The sequence below is a fragment of the Myxocyprinus asiaticus genome, chromosome 23, assembly GCF_019703515.2.
Source record: "Myxocyprinus asiaticus isolate MX2 ecotype Aquarium Trade chromosome 23, UBuf_Myxa_2, whole genome shotgun sequence".
Taxonomy (NCBI): Eukaryota; Metazoa; Chordata; class Actinopteri; order Cypriniformes; family Catostomidae; genus Myxocyprinus; species Myxocyprinus asiaticus.
In genome coordinates, this window is record NC_059366.1 from 42,381,839 (window position 1) to 42,399,105 (window position 17,267).

The window sequence follows — 17,267 nt, forward strand, 5'->3', positions numbered from 1 at the left end:
ATGATGATTTTTATGATGAGCAAAACACAGAACCATATAGAGAAACCAATCAAAATGACTACACTGACCAACTTAAAGAAGCACACATAGAGGAGAACTCTGAGCCCCCCAATACAAAACATGGTGAATCAAGTTTCCAGCTTCTTGGCCAATCAGATCTCTCGTTTAACTGCTCTACATTCCTTACTAACTGCATCACTCAATCTCTGAACCGGTACACACCTGGTATTAACATCCGTTTCGGGTGATCCGATATAAACAGGGTCCTTTTTGTGATCTGATAATTCAAACCATGGTTAAAATTTCTGTGTGATAAAATCAGGGATTTACCTGTGTAAAGGTGTTTACAAGATTACAGTGTTTTCTGCCATTGCCATCATGACATGGATGTTGTAAATTTACACAGATAAATTTAGTAAGCGATTTTTATCATACTAAAATTAACACATACAGTATGTTTTATATCTTGAAGCTATACTTTTGAAACTGTATTTTAACATTTAGAAACTGGCCCCATTCACATTCATTGTAAGCGTTTTTCTGTAACAAGGGACGAGTTGAAATTATTTTTAAGGTAATCAGCATAATGCCAGAAAAGTATTCAATTGACTGTAACTTGTACTGAACCTGTAACATTTCATTTTAGTTCGTTTTAATATAGGTACTTGACTACAAGTGAACAACGGTTAACCGACTTTTCCTTTAACTTCATCAACATGCAGTGATACACTGATGCAGTAAGTGATGTATGTAGTCATGAATTCAGAGACCCTCCCATCAACAAAATCCGATTACTGATCATCTGATCTGTTCATAGGAAATGCGTCTGACATGTTATTACCAGGTGTAAACAGTCTTACTGTTGTGATCGGATCAAATGAGATGAATGTCAAAACCTGATGTAAAGAGTGTTCATGCTTCATATGCAACTGGCACTGTATTAAGCATGTATCCTCACTCACATTAAAAATGCACAAGCTTTCTTTTTTTTTCCGTCTTATGCTGTTTCTTTCATTTAGTTTAGTATTCAGTGCAAACATTGCCCCAGGCATTTAGGGGAATATACTGTTTTCCCTTACAGCAAAATGCTTTCTTGAGAAACATCCTGACCTCAAGTGTGCATCATATGAGCCTAGATGGTACTACAGCCTGCAAACTAAAAAATGCATGGAATTCTGGTGTGGTGGTTGTGGCGGAAATGAAAACTGATTCTTGACAGAGGCAGAGTGCTTTAGCAAGTGTGGCACCACAAGTAAATTTACAGCAACTTGCTTCCAGATATTTTGGAAATTGGTTGTTGATAACTCATGATAATTCATGTTAGGTGTGAAACTGTCATCTATCTATCTATCTGTCTATCTGTCTGTCTGTCTGTCTGTCTGTCTGTCTAAAAATAAAACATAATATAAAGAAAAAATTTATATATTGTATATATACATTATATATATATATATATATATATATATATATATATATATATATATATATATATATATATATATATATATATATAAATAGACGAATACAATTTAAAACTTTTAAATACAATTTAAAATATATTAAATGTATAAATAATACACTGGTACTTCAGCATGTGCAGTGGTGAATGTGTTCAGTTCTGGTATGGAGGCTGTGAAGGAAACAACAACGATTTCAACACTCAAGAAGACTGTGAGCTTCACCGTCTAAACACCTATAAAGCACCTCCTAACATGTCCAAACTGTGATATCCAATGACGTTCAGCTTATCTACACTTGGCAACCACCTAATTCATGATTATACTGTCCAATAGCAGCCCTAGAGAGCAGTTGGTCAGTCTTGAGGTTTAAGCCAAATTAATTTGTACAGATTAATTTGTACAGAGTTAAAGCTTAATTGTATAACTTTTTCAGTGTTAAAATACTTTCTGCTTATTATGCAGAGACAACTATAAGTAAGCCAATTGTTGGTTAATTTTACTCAAACCGTAAACACTGTGGCACTACAATAATTACACTACTTGACTGGCTCATCCCTCCTGACACAACAACATGGGACTATCTATCTGTTTGATCAGCTGAAGATGGGGGGCGTATTTGGAAAGCTGTTTGAAAGCAACATTTATTTTTGCAATATTTTGTATTCAGTGCTGCAGAAATTACACACTTTAGTTTTAATTTGAATGCAACTTTAGTTGTAATCATGTTTTGAAAACTTGAATTTCACTCCCTTGGGTTGGGTTGTTTTTGTGTGTTTTTTTTTTAATACCCATTGTCTTCAAAACAACTGCTAAAAGGAACACACTATGAAAAGAAGATTCTGTTAGTGTTTAACTTGTGTGTAAAAGCAACTATAAATAAGCCATTTGTGGGTTTATTTCCCTGTGTAACCGGTCCTGCTCGACCCGCTCCGAGCGGGATTCAAACTGGCGTCTCTGGCATGGGAAGTGGGCATGCTAATGAGGAGGCTAAAGGCTACAGCCCTTAGCGTCAGTTGCTAGTGCACCTCTGGAGGCCAGGGGAGTGAGGTTTACACATACCGCACAACTATCAAGTACCAGTTGGCTCCTGTTTTACTCACCCCCTAAACCTCATTCCCATCTGGGTCACGGCACCACTGTAACTGGTCCTACTTGACCCGCTCCGAGCGGGATTTGAACCAGCGTCACCAGCATGGGAGGTAGGCGCGCTAACGAGGAGGCTAAAAGCTACAGCCCTTAGCGTCAATCGCTAGTGCACCTCTTGAGGCCAGGGGAGTGAGGTTTACACATACCGCACAGCTATTACGTACCAGCTGGCTCTCGCTACACCTGACAAGCGTAAACTGTGAGATCGGCCTGATAGGACAGCATTCGCTCAACCAGTGGAGTGAGTTTGGGGCGGGACTTTTTTCAAACAATGACAGACAAGGAGTAGTCTGTTTTGCTGTTCTGTTTGCTTACGTTAGTAGCGCAGAAAGTGTATTACAGAGCACAAAAGACTTTCCATGAATCAGATTTAATGACCATTAATTGTTCCATGAGAGTGTGGAAAATACACACAGTATATCGAGAACATAGTTACAGTGATTTTAGTCCTTTAATTCCCATAATTTCTTAGTTATCAACCACCATTGACAGTCCTATCTAGTGCAATACATGAGGGTTGGTCAGAATGCCACATTGTGTTATTGCTGATGTGAAACATGTTCAGCCCTTGTTTAGAAAGGAGGTTAGTCTCCCCCAAAGATGACATGGACATCCATGAGAAAGCACAGTGAAATGTCCTGTAGAGAAATATCAGAATAATAGTCTTTTGAGTGTCAGGCCACAGAATACCAAACATTTTTTCGAAACCATTCATGTGTCTTTTAGGCCACATTCACACAAATACGTATTCATTTGAATTAATTGCACTACATTACATCTCTAATCCACACTAGAACAGCATTTTCCTCCACCAAATACAGTTTTGAAAGTGCTCTCCATAACCATTTGAAAAACAGTTACGTTGCAAAACTTTCAAACGGATTAGTGTGGACGTGACTTCAGTCGTTCTTTTAAAACTATAGAAACCCCTCACCAGAGACATTTACAACATATTACAACACATGAAATTGTAGAACTATAACAAAAACTACTGGAATGTTTAAATTATATGACCCTAATACTATTCGTTATATTAAAGAGTAAACATTATGTGAGTGTAAATATGCACAACCAAGCAAAAGTACAATATTAGCATTTTAGTATCTAGCAGTGTTGGGGAGTAAAGCCGGGGACTTACTACATGATTTTTACAGTCTTTACCATTCTTGCTTGTCAGACTGTACAATAGGATCCCAGGAGATCTTGGGCCCAATTGTAAGTGCACTAAGTCTTTAGTGTAGTGCTATGTGAAACATCTTACACACAAAATCCGTAGGCATGGCCATGAAGTTCTGGTATTTTCGTGCAAGCATGCACTAAGTCTTGGCGCAAGTAGGTTGGTGAAATCATGTGCGTACAGTGCTAAGGGGCTTGGTAAAATGCTATTTAATTCAGAGGTTCTTCTCCAGTTATTGCGCCCCTAGAAACGTAAACGTTAAAATACTCAAAAAGTCAAAAGAAGTAAAGAAATGCATGTTAACATGATTTTAGTATGATAAAATCGCTGACTAACCTTTTCTTTGTAAAATTATATACAATCACTTACGGCATAAACCCTAAAATCCTAAAATGACAATAAAAGTGACAATTGAAACAAATTTACAGCTCAGATAATACACAAGTTTTAAAAGAAGAATAATTGTAAGTGCTTTTATAAAATGATAAGCTTCACATTTCTGCCTTTAAACCTTTTTTTATTTTATCCCCTTTTCTCCCATTTTGGAATGCCCAATTCCCACTACTTAGTAGGTCCTCGTGGTGGCGCGGTTACTCACCGGAGGACAAGTCTCAATTGCCTCTGCTTCTGAAACACTCAATCCAGGAATCTTATCATGTGGCTCACTGTGCATGACACCGCAGAGACTCACAGCATGTGGAGGCTCATGCTACTCTCCGCAATCCACGCACAAATACCACACGCCCCATTGAGAGCGAGAACCCCTAATCGCGACCACGAGGAGGTTACCCCATGTGACTCTACCCTCCCTAGCAACCTGGCTTAAGAGACCTGGCTGGAGTCACTCAGCATGTCACTCAGCACGACCTGGATTCAAACTCGTGACTCCAGGGGTGGTAGTCAGCGTCAATACTCAGTGAGCTACCCAGGCCCCGGATTTTTGCTTTTTTAAAGAAAAGGTGTTAATAAACATTGTGCCACAAATGCCGTCAATTGAGCATAACTTGTACTGAACCTGGAATATTCCTTTAATCGGCCTTGGGTAAACATGCCACACTAAATAATCAAAGACTGCCGATTTTGCCCTACGACATGAAATCTTTTACCCTCTGTGAAACAGACGGCAAAATCATAAAGTGTGAACCTGACTTAATAAAAAAATTGCGATGCTACTAACAACATTTTTCAGTAGCATGACAGCGCAGTTGTTTTCAAACTACTGTAGCTTTTCAGTAACAAGTTACTTTTTCCAATGAGTAGCTGTTTAATGCGACAAACTGTGAACTGAGGCAATTATCAAACACACAAAAGAGCGGCATTACTGTAATCTACCTGCTTAACATGATGAGTTTCAAAGTAAGTTCCCCAACACTGGAATCTAGTATACTATTTTTTTTTTTTTTTGTATCTCTGTATGTATGAACAAGAACAACACAATGAAAAATAGATGTAAACGTCTCCTCTAAATGATAAAAATGAGAGCAGTCAGTGAAATTATTACAAGAATCTCTGATCTCTCTCTGTCTGTTGCTCTGTCAAACTCACATCAGCCAGCCCCCAATAATCCAGCTATTCTCTGGATGAATGCTTCTCTCGCTGACAGGGAACAAGCCATTTAATCAAGTCATTATCGCTTAAGAATTTGGCAAATGGAAAGCTTGATGAAGCCCTCAGAGGATTTTGATGATGTGAAAAGTCTGTGCTCTGGACTGTTTTTTAGTCAATTTTCTTACTACACTACCAGTCAAACATTTGGACACACTTGACTGACTTTGTTTTTCATGATCTTTAAAACCTTTTGATTTAATAATGTATGCTTAAATTCTTGAAATGATATTCGTAGACTAATAAATTGTAAAAAATTATAAATAATACATTTCTTTACAAAACTTTTATAAAAAAATGTTTTGAAATGAGTTGGGCTGGATAGTGTCGATCACTAAATAAATACCATACTTCTGTTTGATATTTCATATAGCTTTTATGATTTTATTGTTCTTCTAAAGTATGGAATATACTACTAATAAAGAATAAGTAGGTGTGTCCAAACTTTGACTGGTAGTGTATTTAATGCACTTAATTTATTGGCTTACTAGAAAGCATAGAGCTTTAAAAAGCTTTCACCACCATTGAATAGAGAAACTTAGGACATGCCGTTTGAAAAATGGAAAGAGAAAATTGGGAGCAACGCTCAAAGTGTTTTCAAGTTGGAAAGAGGATGTTTTTTTCATCTTGTGTTCACAGATCTCCTGGTCCACATCTCTGTAATGATGCCAACATCAGTTGTTTGCTTAGAGATAAAAGAGAAGGGTTCATTCTTCCCTACAGTTCATTTTGTGGGTTTCTCCTGTCCAGGACCGCAGATATCTCCAAACCACTTAAGTCAGAGAAGGACCGTGTGAACGTTTTTTCTGGCCTCTCTTACAGACAGGCCTGCAGAATTATGCTGAAATATTCCAGCTTTCAAAAACGTACAAAATTCATGTTGTTGTTTTTTTTTTTTTTTGGTGAGCACTTATGGCCATTCTTTTGCATTGTGGTAAAAGCTGGATCCATTGAAGTGGAATCAAGTTCTGTCACACTCTGATCTTGTTCACAGTTGGCGTTTGGTTATAATTGTTCTTGGGAAACTGTGTTGAAATAGAGAGAAACAGATGTTAGTGAGAGAGTGGGAGTATTTTTTTTCTTCCAATAATTGACATAGAGCCAGGGGTGTAAAGTAGTTAAGTAATTGTACTTAATTACTATACTAAAGTATTCTTGAGTACTTCTGAAACTGAATATTTGTATTTCTTACATTTCCAAGTCGAATATGAGACTCCATCCTATTTAAATTAGACACACCTCTTTTTGTCCATCTTATGAACTTCAAAGCCAATTAAATAAGCTCCCAGCAGAACTTTCATATCCAATGATACCAATGACATTTCTGGTGTAAAATGTGATTGAATAACTTTGGTCATTCCTTCTTGTAAAGAGACATTTCATCAGTCACCACAATATAATAAGTCTTTGATCTACAAAAAAAATAAAAATAAAAAAATAAAAATAAATAAAATAAATAAATATATATATATATATATATATATATATATATATTAATTATAAACATTACTGAAGATGGACAAACTTTACTCAATTGAACATGGTTTATGATCAGTCTTATTATTACATATGCATAACTACCTTTGCCATTTACGAAACTGTATTGTTCAAAACTTAAAGTTTGTTTACAATAAATTGTGGGTAACACTTTACAATAAGGTTCCATTCATTAACATTAACTAATGCACTAGGTATCATGAACAAACTATTAACAATTTATATTTTTTACAGCATTTATTAATCTTAATGTTAGTTAATAAAAATACAATTGTTCAATATTAGTTCATGTAAGTTCATAGTGCATTAACTAATGTTAACAAATACAACTTTACATTTTTTATAAAAATGTATTAGTCTATGCTTTAATTAACATTAACTAAGATTAATAAATGCTAGAAAATTATTGTTCATTGTTAGTTTATGTTAATTAATGTTAGCAAATGGAACCTTATTGTAAAGTGTTACCGAATTTTGTTTACTTAGTTTTAAAAGGCCATATTCCAAATTAATTTTAATTCTTCACATTTATTTTGAATTCATAATTGGTACACCATTTAAAGATTTCTCAATTTAATTTTAAATAAATTTATCATGTAATTGAAATGTGTAAAATCTTAAAAAGTTTTGTGTGTGTGTGTGTGTGTACATTACACAGTTTGTCCATCAAAGTTAATTTAACAATACTATCTACCCTGCCTCTTAATTTTGTGTATTTCAAAAGCTAAGAAAAAAATTACTTTGAAGTACAACTAAATGTAGAAACGTATTTATTTTCAGTTTGTTTTACGAAGATACTTTGACTTTTAAAGGGGTCATGACATACTTTTTTTTTTTTTTTTCATAATTGTATTATCTTCCCTGAGGTCCACTTATAATGCCATTAAAGTTTTTTTTGCACCAAAACAGTCATTATTTAATAATTTATTATCTTTTTCCACCCTGTCTCTGTCCCTCTGTCTCAAAAGCTCAGTTTAAAGCTATCTAGCCCTTTAAGACTTCAATGAAAATGCCCACTGTTCTGATTGGCTAACTTTGTGCAGTCCCTCAAATACAGTCATATTTGAAACTCAATCGAAAGAAAACTAAAAAACTTTACATTATAATTTATAAAAATACTTTTCAGGGTTAACACAACATATACGCAACACATTTCATCTGAATGTATAAAAATGTTCCCTAAAGCACAGCAAATATCAAACAGTCATGACATTTGAAACATTCGTGAATTAAACTGCGTACTCACGGGTCTGGTAGTGTTTAACTGCCAAATCTTTCATTTCTTTTGCAAAGCTTGAATCAAATTGTTACTGGTTCACAAGCAATCCACTGTGATATGAGCCAAAACATTCAATCCACACTGTAATGTTCTGAATAAGCAAATGTAATACCGTCCATGGTGATCGTGGGTGCTTCAACAGGTCAAAGCAGAGATGCTGGTCTTCACCAGAGCGACATCACATCTTCCATGTTTTTTACACACAGAACTGCATGTGTTTCTCCCACTCAGAGGCTGCAGCTGGATGAAACAAAAGTTGCCTTTGTACCGCTCTTAAAACGTGGTGCACGTGCCGGAAACGCATCAAAACAATCAAAGTATATAGTGCATGCTTACAAAAGACCAACAATTTAATATAGCACAGATGGTTGCAAAAACAGTTCAGGACGCCTTCAAAGCTACAGGGAACAGCACAGCTGAATGAAACACAACGGAAGTTCTCCTATATAGAGTTTGAACTTGATATTGCATCTTTTAAAAGCAGTGCAAGATGCATGATAACAGTCAAAGCTGTTCATCTAGTGTAGAATTTTTTTAATCCAGATAGGCACATGAAGGTGTACTGTGTAAGTCCCCTTTGCTGTAGATGAATCTTCCATGACAGGCTCATCTCTCTCCTCTTCACCTGTGACTGACTGTGAACACCAGTGGACAGGGCCAAAGGTGTAATGAATAAAAATAGGCATTGATGTCTTGCTGGAGGCAGTCATTATGCAGATGTATTTGGTCCTTGTGACGTCACAAGTTCCACAAATTCCAAACGAACCGTTTCAACAGTCTGGTTTAATAAATGCTCTTTTTCTATTAAGGAGTAAGTTTTCAGTTCTGAAATTTACAGTATGTATTTATAGCACAATGACCTCGTATATGTCAAAAGATCAAGGAAAATTTGATTCCTCATGCCATGACCCCTTTAAATAGGTGACAGTTTGACAGTATCCATACTTTCTCTGAGTATAATTTCTCAGTACTTTACACACCTCTGTATAGAACATGGAGTAATGAGTCGAGCAATAATTTTTCAGATACTAGTTCATCTTTTACTTTAGGAGAAACAGTGATAATAGGGGTGTGGAAAAATAAAATGGATTATAGAGATTTTTGTTATCCAGTTGTTGGTTTATGTTTGCAACTTTAAACAATGTTATTTTTTTACATTCACATTCCAGAATGATGACAAAATCTCAGTGATGAGAAGTGATGAGATGTAGGCTTATTGTATGAAAGGTTTCTATATATTTAAATAATATTAAGGAGAAAATTGTGTTTATTGATTGTTTGATTAACAGATAAAAACCTAAATGTTAATGGAGGCTGGTTGGAGTTACGATTTGGAGCACTTCACCTGCCTAGTGTCGACTGGACTCTCGAGTGGTAGTGGTTATACCTTACTCCGCAACAGTCCCCCTGTTGTGTGCTCTGGGGTACTGCATTCTGATGAGCTTTTGGCTTTATCCTTGTTATTGTTTGGCTCGTTGTCTTTGATGATGTCATACTGACGGCAAAAGAGTGCTATCACACCTGGAGAGAAACAAAGACGACATGTACAATACCAAAAACAAACTATTATTATTGAAAAGAAACGATCAATATGTCATTCAGTTAACCAGGTTATTATTAAATTAGAATCATGTGATTTAATTGCTTTAGGATATTGGCTTATAAAAATGGGTTGCAGGTTTGTTAGGGTCAGGGATAATACTGTACATTTGCAACTAAACATAGTATTGTTCATAGTTGGGATACCAAAGTAAAGAGGCTTATCAGCTTTTAAAAGAAAAGAAAATGCTTTCTATATCTTTTGTGTTGATGTCAGTTGTGTTATTTTGGCACATATTCATCTGTAACTTGGTAGAATTTAAAACTAAACAAGGTTAAAGGAAATGCAAAACATTCCTATTCAGCCTACGTTGTGTTAATCATTTTGCATTTACTTTACTTTTAATAATTAAGCAGATGCTCATATTCAAAGTGACATAATTGAGGAACATCACAAATTACAATGTGGGTTTTACTTAAAATACTATGTTGGGTTTTCAATTGATATGTAAAATCTGTGTCCTGAAGCAAATCCAGTTGTGAACCACTGACTAATTGCACTACATATGCAATTAATTAATAGTTGCTGTTAATATTAATTTTCTGAATTTGAATTAAAGCAGGACTGTTTCAGTGCTCACCTGCCCACATTACCAGAACCACCACAATAATGATGATTTCTCCTGCCCTGAGCTGAGTGCTCTGTCCCACTTCCTCCATCGTGACTTCATCTGTGAAGAAATATCCAAACATTCACATAATCTTTATTACATACTGTATTAATCAGAAAAAATGACAACTGTAACTACCATCCAGTTGTGCTACTAAGTGCTGATTACAAAATTTTGTTTGTGGTCTGACTTCAAAGGTTGACTCCCTTTCAGTTCATGAGTTTTTGCACAGTAAAATTTGAATTTAACTGGCCACACCCAGCAAGATGTTGAATTGGAATCACAGACAGAGGAATTTACTTAATTTACAGTGACAAAATATAAGTAGTTATATCATTAATTTGAACTAATTATGCCATATTTATTCTACAAAATAAATTCCTTTAAAAAAATATTGAAATAAAAATTTGAATCTATTGATTTATACAAATGACATTTTATTCAAGCGTGTGTCTTGCCAGGTGTACAGTACAGACAGTATGTTAAAGTGATAGTTCACCCCAAAATGAAAATTCTGTCATCATTTCCGTCACCCTCATTTTGTTTCAATCCTGTATGACTTTCTTCCGTGGATCACAAAAGGAGATTTTAGAAAAAATGTTAGGGACTTTTGTGTGCCACAGAAGAAAGTCATAAGTGATTTGCAACAACATGTAGGTGAGTAAATTATATCACAATTTTTCTTTTTGGGTGAACTATCCCTTTAACTTGTGTTTACCTTTGCTTTTAGAGGCCTGTGTTTCAGCTTCCTTCAGGGTTTTAAAATAAAGCGGTTCACTGAGAGGGCTCGATCCGCTTATACCGATAGATTGAACATGCACAATATAATCTGTATCTGCCTCCAGGTCCCACAAAGCACAGCTCCTCGTGGTAGTGTTGACTTCCTGGATAAAACGCAGCATGCGAACGTCTTTTTTCTGTTATGGATAGAATAAATAAAAAATGAACTTGTATAAACACATATTCAGCCAGATCTTTCTTTTTCCACATAGAAATGAACATACAAGTATATACTGTAGGTGATGTATAATGTGCTAAATGAGCAATAATGTCATGAATAAGAAAACAAGGGAAGTACAACTTAATGGAATAGTTCACAACTAAAATAAATCTTTTATTCTTCCTATCAGCTCTCAAATCATTTTATTGCACGTAAAATAGTTGCAGACATTCGAAATTGCCATGTTTTTGGTTTCCAACTGTTCCGCATTAGTCGTGCCGTCCTGAATTTTGGCCAAAATCAAGATGTCCCTTCTGGAGGCCTATTGACCTTAACGGTGAGACACTTGAGTTGGACCCCCTCCCTGTAGATGGGTCGGCCCACCCGGGTTGCACAGCGAAACGTCCCATATAGAAGCGACACAATGCTCAAAGGGGACCCCATCCACCAGTGGTCGGTCAGCAAAACGCTTGAGGGGAACCCCCATCCGGTATTGAAGCACACAGACCGTCCCGTATTTGCATGACGAAAAGTCGTTAACCCTAGTCACATGACGTGAAAATCAATGATGTTTAGTGTCAATAATATGAAACCTGGTGTGATGCTTCTAAAAGCAAATGGTTTTTAATTGACCTAGCGCGAATGAGATTTGAGAGCTGTGGCAGAAGGGAAGATTATCAATTAATAATAGCTTACATTTGGTCTGGTCCATACACAAAGCTATCGTTTGGCTTCAGAAGCCTTGGAATATGGCACACGAGTTGTATAAACAACTTTTATGGTACTGTATGGTGCTTTTTGTCCTTATTGGAGCTTGACAGTATACCATCCATGTTTTTTTGTATGAAATTGTGTTTCGTGAATAATGGAAAATAAATGGGGTCGTCATAAATGACTATTTACATTTTTTGTCAACTGGTCCTATAACAAGAGGTCTTTGCTTTCTCTATGTCTTTTGCTTGCTTTCTTTCAGCTAATAACTAATGAAAATGGAAGGAGATAAGGACAGTCAGATGTCACCATGATGACAGGTGATAATTTTAGTTTTTCTGCAGTGCAGATGATCTCCAAACATCTGAACCTTTACCTTTATCTGTCTTTTTTATTATTAAATTGTTTGCCTCACTATTTCAGAATCTTTACTCTTTTTTTCAACCCTTTTCCTCATATTATGAATCTTTTGAAATTCTGACTCTGATTACCTGCTGTGTGATGGCAAATCCGATGACGGACTCCCTGTCCGGTGTGTCCCATGTCACCACAGCAGAGCTGGCCTTTAGATCTCTGATGGACACATTCACTGGAGCAGCCAGGCCTTCTGAGAAACACACAGAGTAATACAGTATGTTTCTTTAAAAAATTGTTTTGTTCTTTTTGGCCTGTTAAATTTCTCTCAGGTCAAGACAGCAGTGCATCACAGAGGTGTTAAAGTCAACATAGAATCAAAATGAACCCTGTTAATGTATTAAACACACATTAAATAGTCTTACTGCGCATGATTCATCAGTGCATAATATTCTAAATACTGTAATTAAAAGAAAAAACTTTCATCAAATATAATAACTTGCACTGCCTCTAAACAACTTTCATTTTTGGCTGATGTCACAAATCCATCTTACTTTTCAACCCCTCCCCTCCAACCACTCTAGAATGTCATGTCATCTTTTAACGATCCAATCAATTGACAGTAGTAGTAAACAGTTGATCTTGACGCTTGAAATAAGTAGACTTTCCTATGGACTGGAGAAGGGTATTCTGGGAGCAATAACATCCACTTACTGTTTAAGTATGAATGAAGCATCATTTTACTCTCTCTCTCTCTCTCACACACACACACACACACACACACACACACACACACACACACACAAACACGGATAGACAGGCACAAATATATACACCAACACATATAGTAGGCAATACACTTAAGAATTCCATTTACTTTGCCATTTTACTATCATTTGACAGTGATTTAGAAATCATTGCAATGATGATTTATTTATCTAAAGACATTTGCAGCTAATTGATTACAAAGCATTACTTTCAACAATATAACATCATGAAATCTATATACTAGAATAAAGTCAATGTGACACATTTTACTTTTATAATCTGACGTATTTCTGAGTAAAATAGAATATTCAATAAGGGAATTGACTTATTCACGAGGAATTGATGGGAGCATGAAAAGTGGACGTTACAGACTGTACCAAAAAGAAACCTCATGGTTTAGATATCAGCCAAAAAAGAAAGTTTATTTTTTTTCCCATGGGCAAAGTATGTCATTACATTTTGATGGAAGATTACAAAGACAAACACTTTTTTTTAATAACATACACATATGAACTGTGCACATTAAGACCAGAAACTTGAATTAACAAAGGGTAAATTTGTATTTTATGTTGACTTTAAGAATAAAAATAAAAATGAACTGCCAGCAAACAAAGACGTTTGTGGTGGAAGTCAAGGATTTATTTTATGTAGGAAACCAAGATGATCACACAGGAAGTCGGCATGTTGTTTCTGAAAGTTCCAGTCCCCTAGGATCGGCCACATTATGCCGACTCACTGACAAGCAGCATCTCCCGTTACCTTCCCCTGTGGCACAACCGGAAGAGTGTTGCATCAGCAGCGTGGGAGACCTGGGTTCGTGTTTCATGTCCTTTTCCCTTAAGGAAACACACATCTGTTTTCTACTAAAAGCTCAGCCTTTCAGTGGATCCTGTCACTGGACCCTCTAAAAGCATCCAGGATCTGACAGTATCTGTCTGCCAGAAGTCAGTTTACATCCTGATTCACAGCTTTTTCCTCTTTACTAGGGGTTGAATGTGGTGCATTAAGATGTAAAATTTATAGCCACTTCAGTTGATGTGTCTGCCGTAGTTTGGATTTATTATGTTGCTAGCTTCGTCTGCATTAGAAGAAGCTTCTTTATAGTGCGGCATAAATGCGTCATGCTTAAATTAGGTGGGGACACTTATGCAGTACAGAAACATTAATGTGTCTGACATTGTCTTGCTGTAATTGCACTTTGACCACATAATTTACATGTCTAATCCTTCAAATTCATTTAGCACAAATCAGTAACTCAGTAAGGACTTTAAAAGCTGAAATCACCTTCACTGTGAAACCCAACTAATGTCCTATGTCAAAATGTGATTCATGTGGTTACATCTAAATTAAAGGAATATTCCAGTTATCCTTTTAGATAACAGCAGTTGTGGCATAATGTTGATTTCCACAAAAAATAAAATAAAATAAAATAAAATAAAATAAAAAATGTATTCGACTCATGCCTACCTTCAAAAAAAGCAAAACTCGCAGTTACCTTAAGACACTTTCAATGGAAGTTATTGGGACCAGTCCATAAAGGCTAAAATACACTATGTTTCAAAAGTATAGCTACACATTATAGGGTACAAAGGGGCTAAAGGCACATCTTAAGGAAAATTAGCTCTTTCTCTGGTATCAAGATTCAAGAAATACATTTAATTGTATAGAAAATTGATGGAGAAAAATGAGTGAAAAGAAATAACAACAGAAAGTTGCTTTGTATAAAATTCTTCTTCTTCTTTTTTTTTTTTAAAGGTGTCAAGGGGGCCTTTTATCCCACACCCGTTATAGGGAACAATTTTTCAACTTATGCAAATTCTGAGACAGCAAGATGCTTTTTTGAGTAACAAATTAAGATAATGCTTATTCAAAATAACTACTTCGGAAAGGGGTGCATGATCTCTTGTTCATTTCAATCACATTTGACATTTCATTCCATCTCAAGTATTCTACAAACAAATGAATCTCCATTGTGATTGTATCAGTCAATGTGAGGCCACTTGGAATATTTTTCATAATAAATCTATTCACCTCACTTAAGAAAAACAATGTGTTTAATAGGGGCCTTTAGCCCCTGCAACAGGGGGGCTTTTTACCCCAAATACTATCCTTTCACTTACTGAACATTTTTTTATATAGATAATCACCTTGAACAAAATTGAAAATAACAAATAAGTAGTTTGTCTCAAAATAAATGTGATCATTTCCAGGATATTCATTAGCTACATACATTTGCAACATTTAAAAATGTATTAAATATTACATCAAATTACCTCAAAATCAAACTTTAGATATCATACACAATTATCTCATAGATCAGGAAATTTTTGCAGTGTATAATGGAAAACGGCTGTTCAGGAATGTCCTGTGGTAGTTTTTGATGCTATTTAGTGCAATGGGAGAAAATAAAATCAAAGGAGCCTTTTACCACATGGGCCCATTGACCCTACATTTTAACATGATTTTAGTGTGATAGAATTTATGTGTAAAGTTACAGTACATGCAATATTACAACTTTGTTGTCATGACAACGGAACACTGTGATCCTGGTATTGGAAATAACTTTATGCAGATAAGGTTAGTAAGTGATTTAATCACACAGAAATCACGTTAATGTGTATAAGGTTAATATATATATATATATATATATATATATATATATATATATATATATATATATATATATTATTTTTTTTTTAAACAGTGGCTATTGTGGCTATACTTTTGAAACTATATGTACTTCAAAATTTATGGACTGGCCCCATTCACTTCCATTGTAAGTCCCTCACTGTAAACACTTTTACCCTCTTTTTGTTAATAAACAAGGGGCAAGTCAAAAACACTTTTTTGTTGTTGTTGTTGTTGCAGTTAACAATATGCCACAAATGTTTTTCATTAAGCTTAACTTGTTTTGATCCAGGAACATTCCTTTTGCTTGTTTTATTCAAGGACAAAATATCATGCAACACTGCCATATCAACACAAATATTAGGTTACACCAACAAAACTAATTTTAAAGGTTAAATCAGGTAGAAAAAGCTCCTCAAGGTGAAAAATGGCAAGTTGGCACTTTTTACAGTGCACCATGATACACATACACGCACACGCACACACACGCGCGCGCGCGCACACACACACACACACACACACACACACATACACACACACACACACACACACTATGTGTGGTGCAACAGGTGTGTATTATAGGTATGATATTTTGGTTCAGTGGCTCTACATTAACATTGCACATCAGCTTACTTGCCTCGTGCCCAAAATATTTTGATGCAGTTGTGATTTCACAGGCTCTCTTCACAGCTACAAATGTGTCATTTGTATATCCATTATATCATGCATGTATATTTAATGATATCATGTATCATTAAATATGCATTGCATTGCACGGAAACACACTGACTTGCACGATGCATGCAAAAAGTGACCGCACAAGTATCTTGTAAAGCCCCATTGAACGTTGTCCGACATGCAACAATACCCATTAAATCCGTATTGATGACATGAACTCACCAGCTAGGACCCACGATGCACCAAAACAGCTCAATATGAGCAGCGGTGTGGGCAAGAAAAAGCCCCTCATCCTTTCCACGCAGGCTGGATGTGAAATCTCATGCGCTCGTGTGATTTCAGCACCACGGACAGCGCTTGACAGCAACCGGTCACATAGGAGTCATGAGCGGCGTTTTATTGTTCAGCGCAGTGGATGTTGATGAAAATAATTTCTAACGAATCCTTTTGATATTGAGTTGGAAGCTTTTCACACGGCTGCAGTTTATAACAACGTGCTGCTGCTGGACTGAACGGCTTCACACTGACTGAACGTGTGTGTGTATGTGTGGAAAAGAGCTCTCTCTCTCTCTCTCTCTCTCTCTCTCTCAACACTGAAAAAAGCGGTAACCTCCAGTTGTTAAGGATCAATTTCTACTTGATCTAAATTACTTTCGTTGGTATAATTTCATTTGTCAGGTTGATTAAGCCAGATTAAACTAGACTTTTGATTTGAATAAAACCAGTTAATTTAGATGTTGCTGCATAAAAAATTTTTTTAGGTTACCTGACAATTTTTTTGTACAGTAAATTTCGATTAAGTGTGCTTAGGATC

General features: G+C 35.8%; 1 protein-coding gene across 1 annotated transcript; it reads right to left on the bottom strand.

Moving 5' to 3' along the window:
• Nucleotides 1–9,545: 9,545 nt before the first annotated feature.
• Nucleotides 9,546–16,809, bottom strand: fndc5a (fibronectin type III domain containing 5a). Its single transcript, XM_051650802.1, has 5 exons — nucleotides 16,676–16,809; nucleotides 12,517–12,632; nucleotides 11,093–11,291; nucleotides 10,345–10,434; nucleotides 9,546–9,685 (listed from the first exon to the last, which is right to left on the bottom strand). Exons 1-5 carry the CDS (start codon nucleotides 16,743–16,745, stop codon nucleotides 9,546–9,548), a joined length of 615 nt encoding a protein of 204 aa, XP_051506762.1. The 5' UTR covers nucleotides 16,746–16,809.
• Nucleotides 16,810–17,267: the final 458 nt, after the last annotated feature.

Excerpts from the sequence above, each read along its gene's own strand:
- fndc5a (XM_051650802.1), bottom strand. The coding sequence starts at position 16,745 with ATGAGGGGCTTTTTCTTGCCCACACCGCTGCTCATATTGAGCTGTTTT. Across the intron at positions 12,633-16,675 it reads TGCATCGTGGGTCCTAGCTG|AAGGCCTGGCTGCTCCAGTG; the intron begins GTGAGTTCATGT and ends TGTGTTTCTCAG. Across the intron at positions 11,292-12,516 it reads GATTTGCCATCACACAGCAG|AAAAAAGACGTTCGCATGCT; the intron begins GTAATCAGAGTC and ends TATCCATAACAG.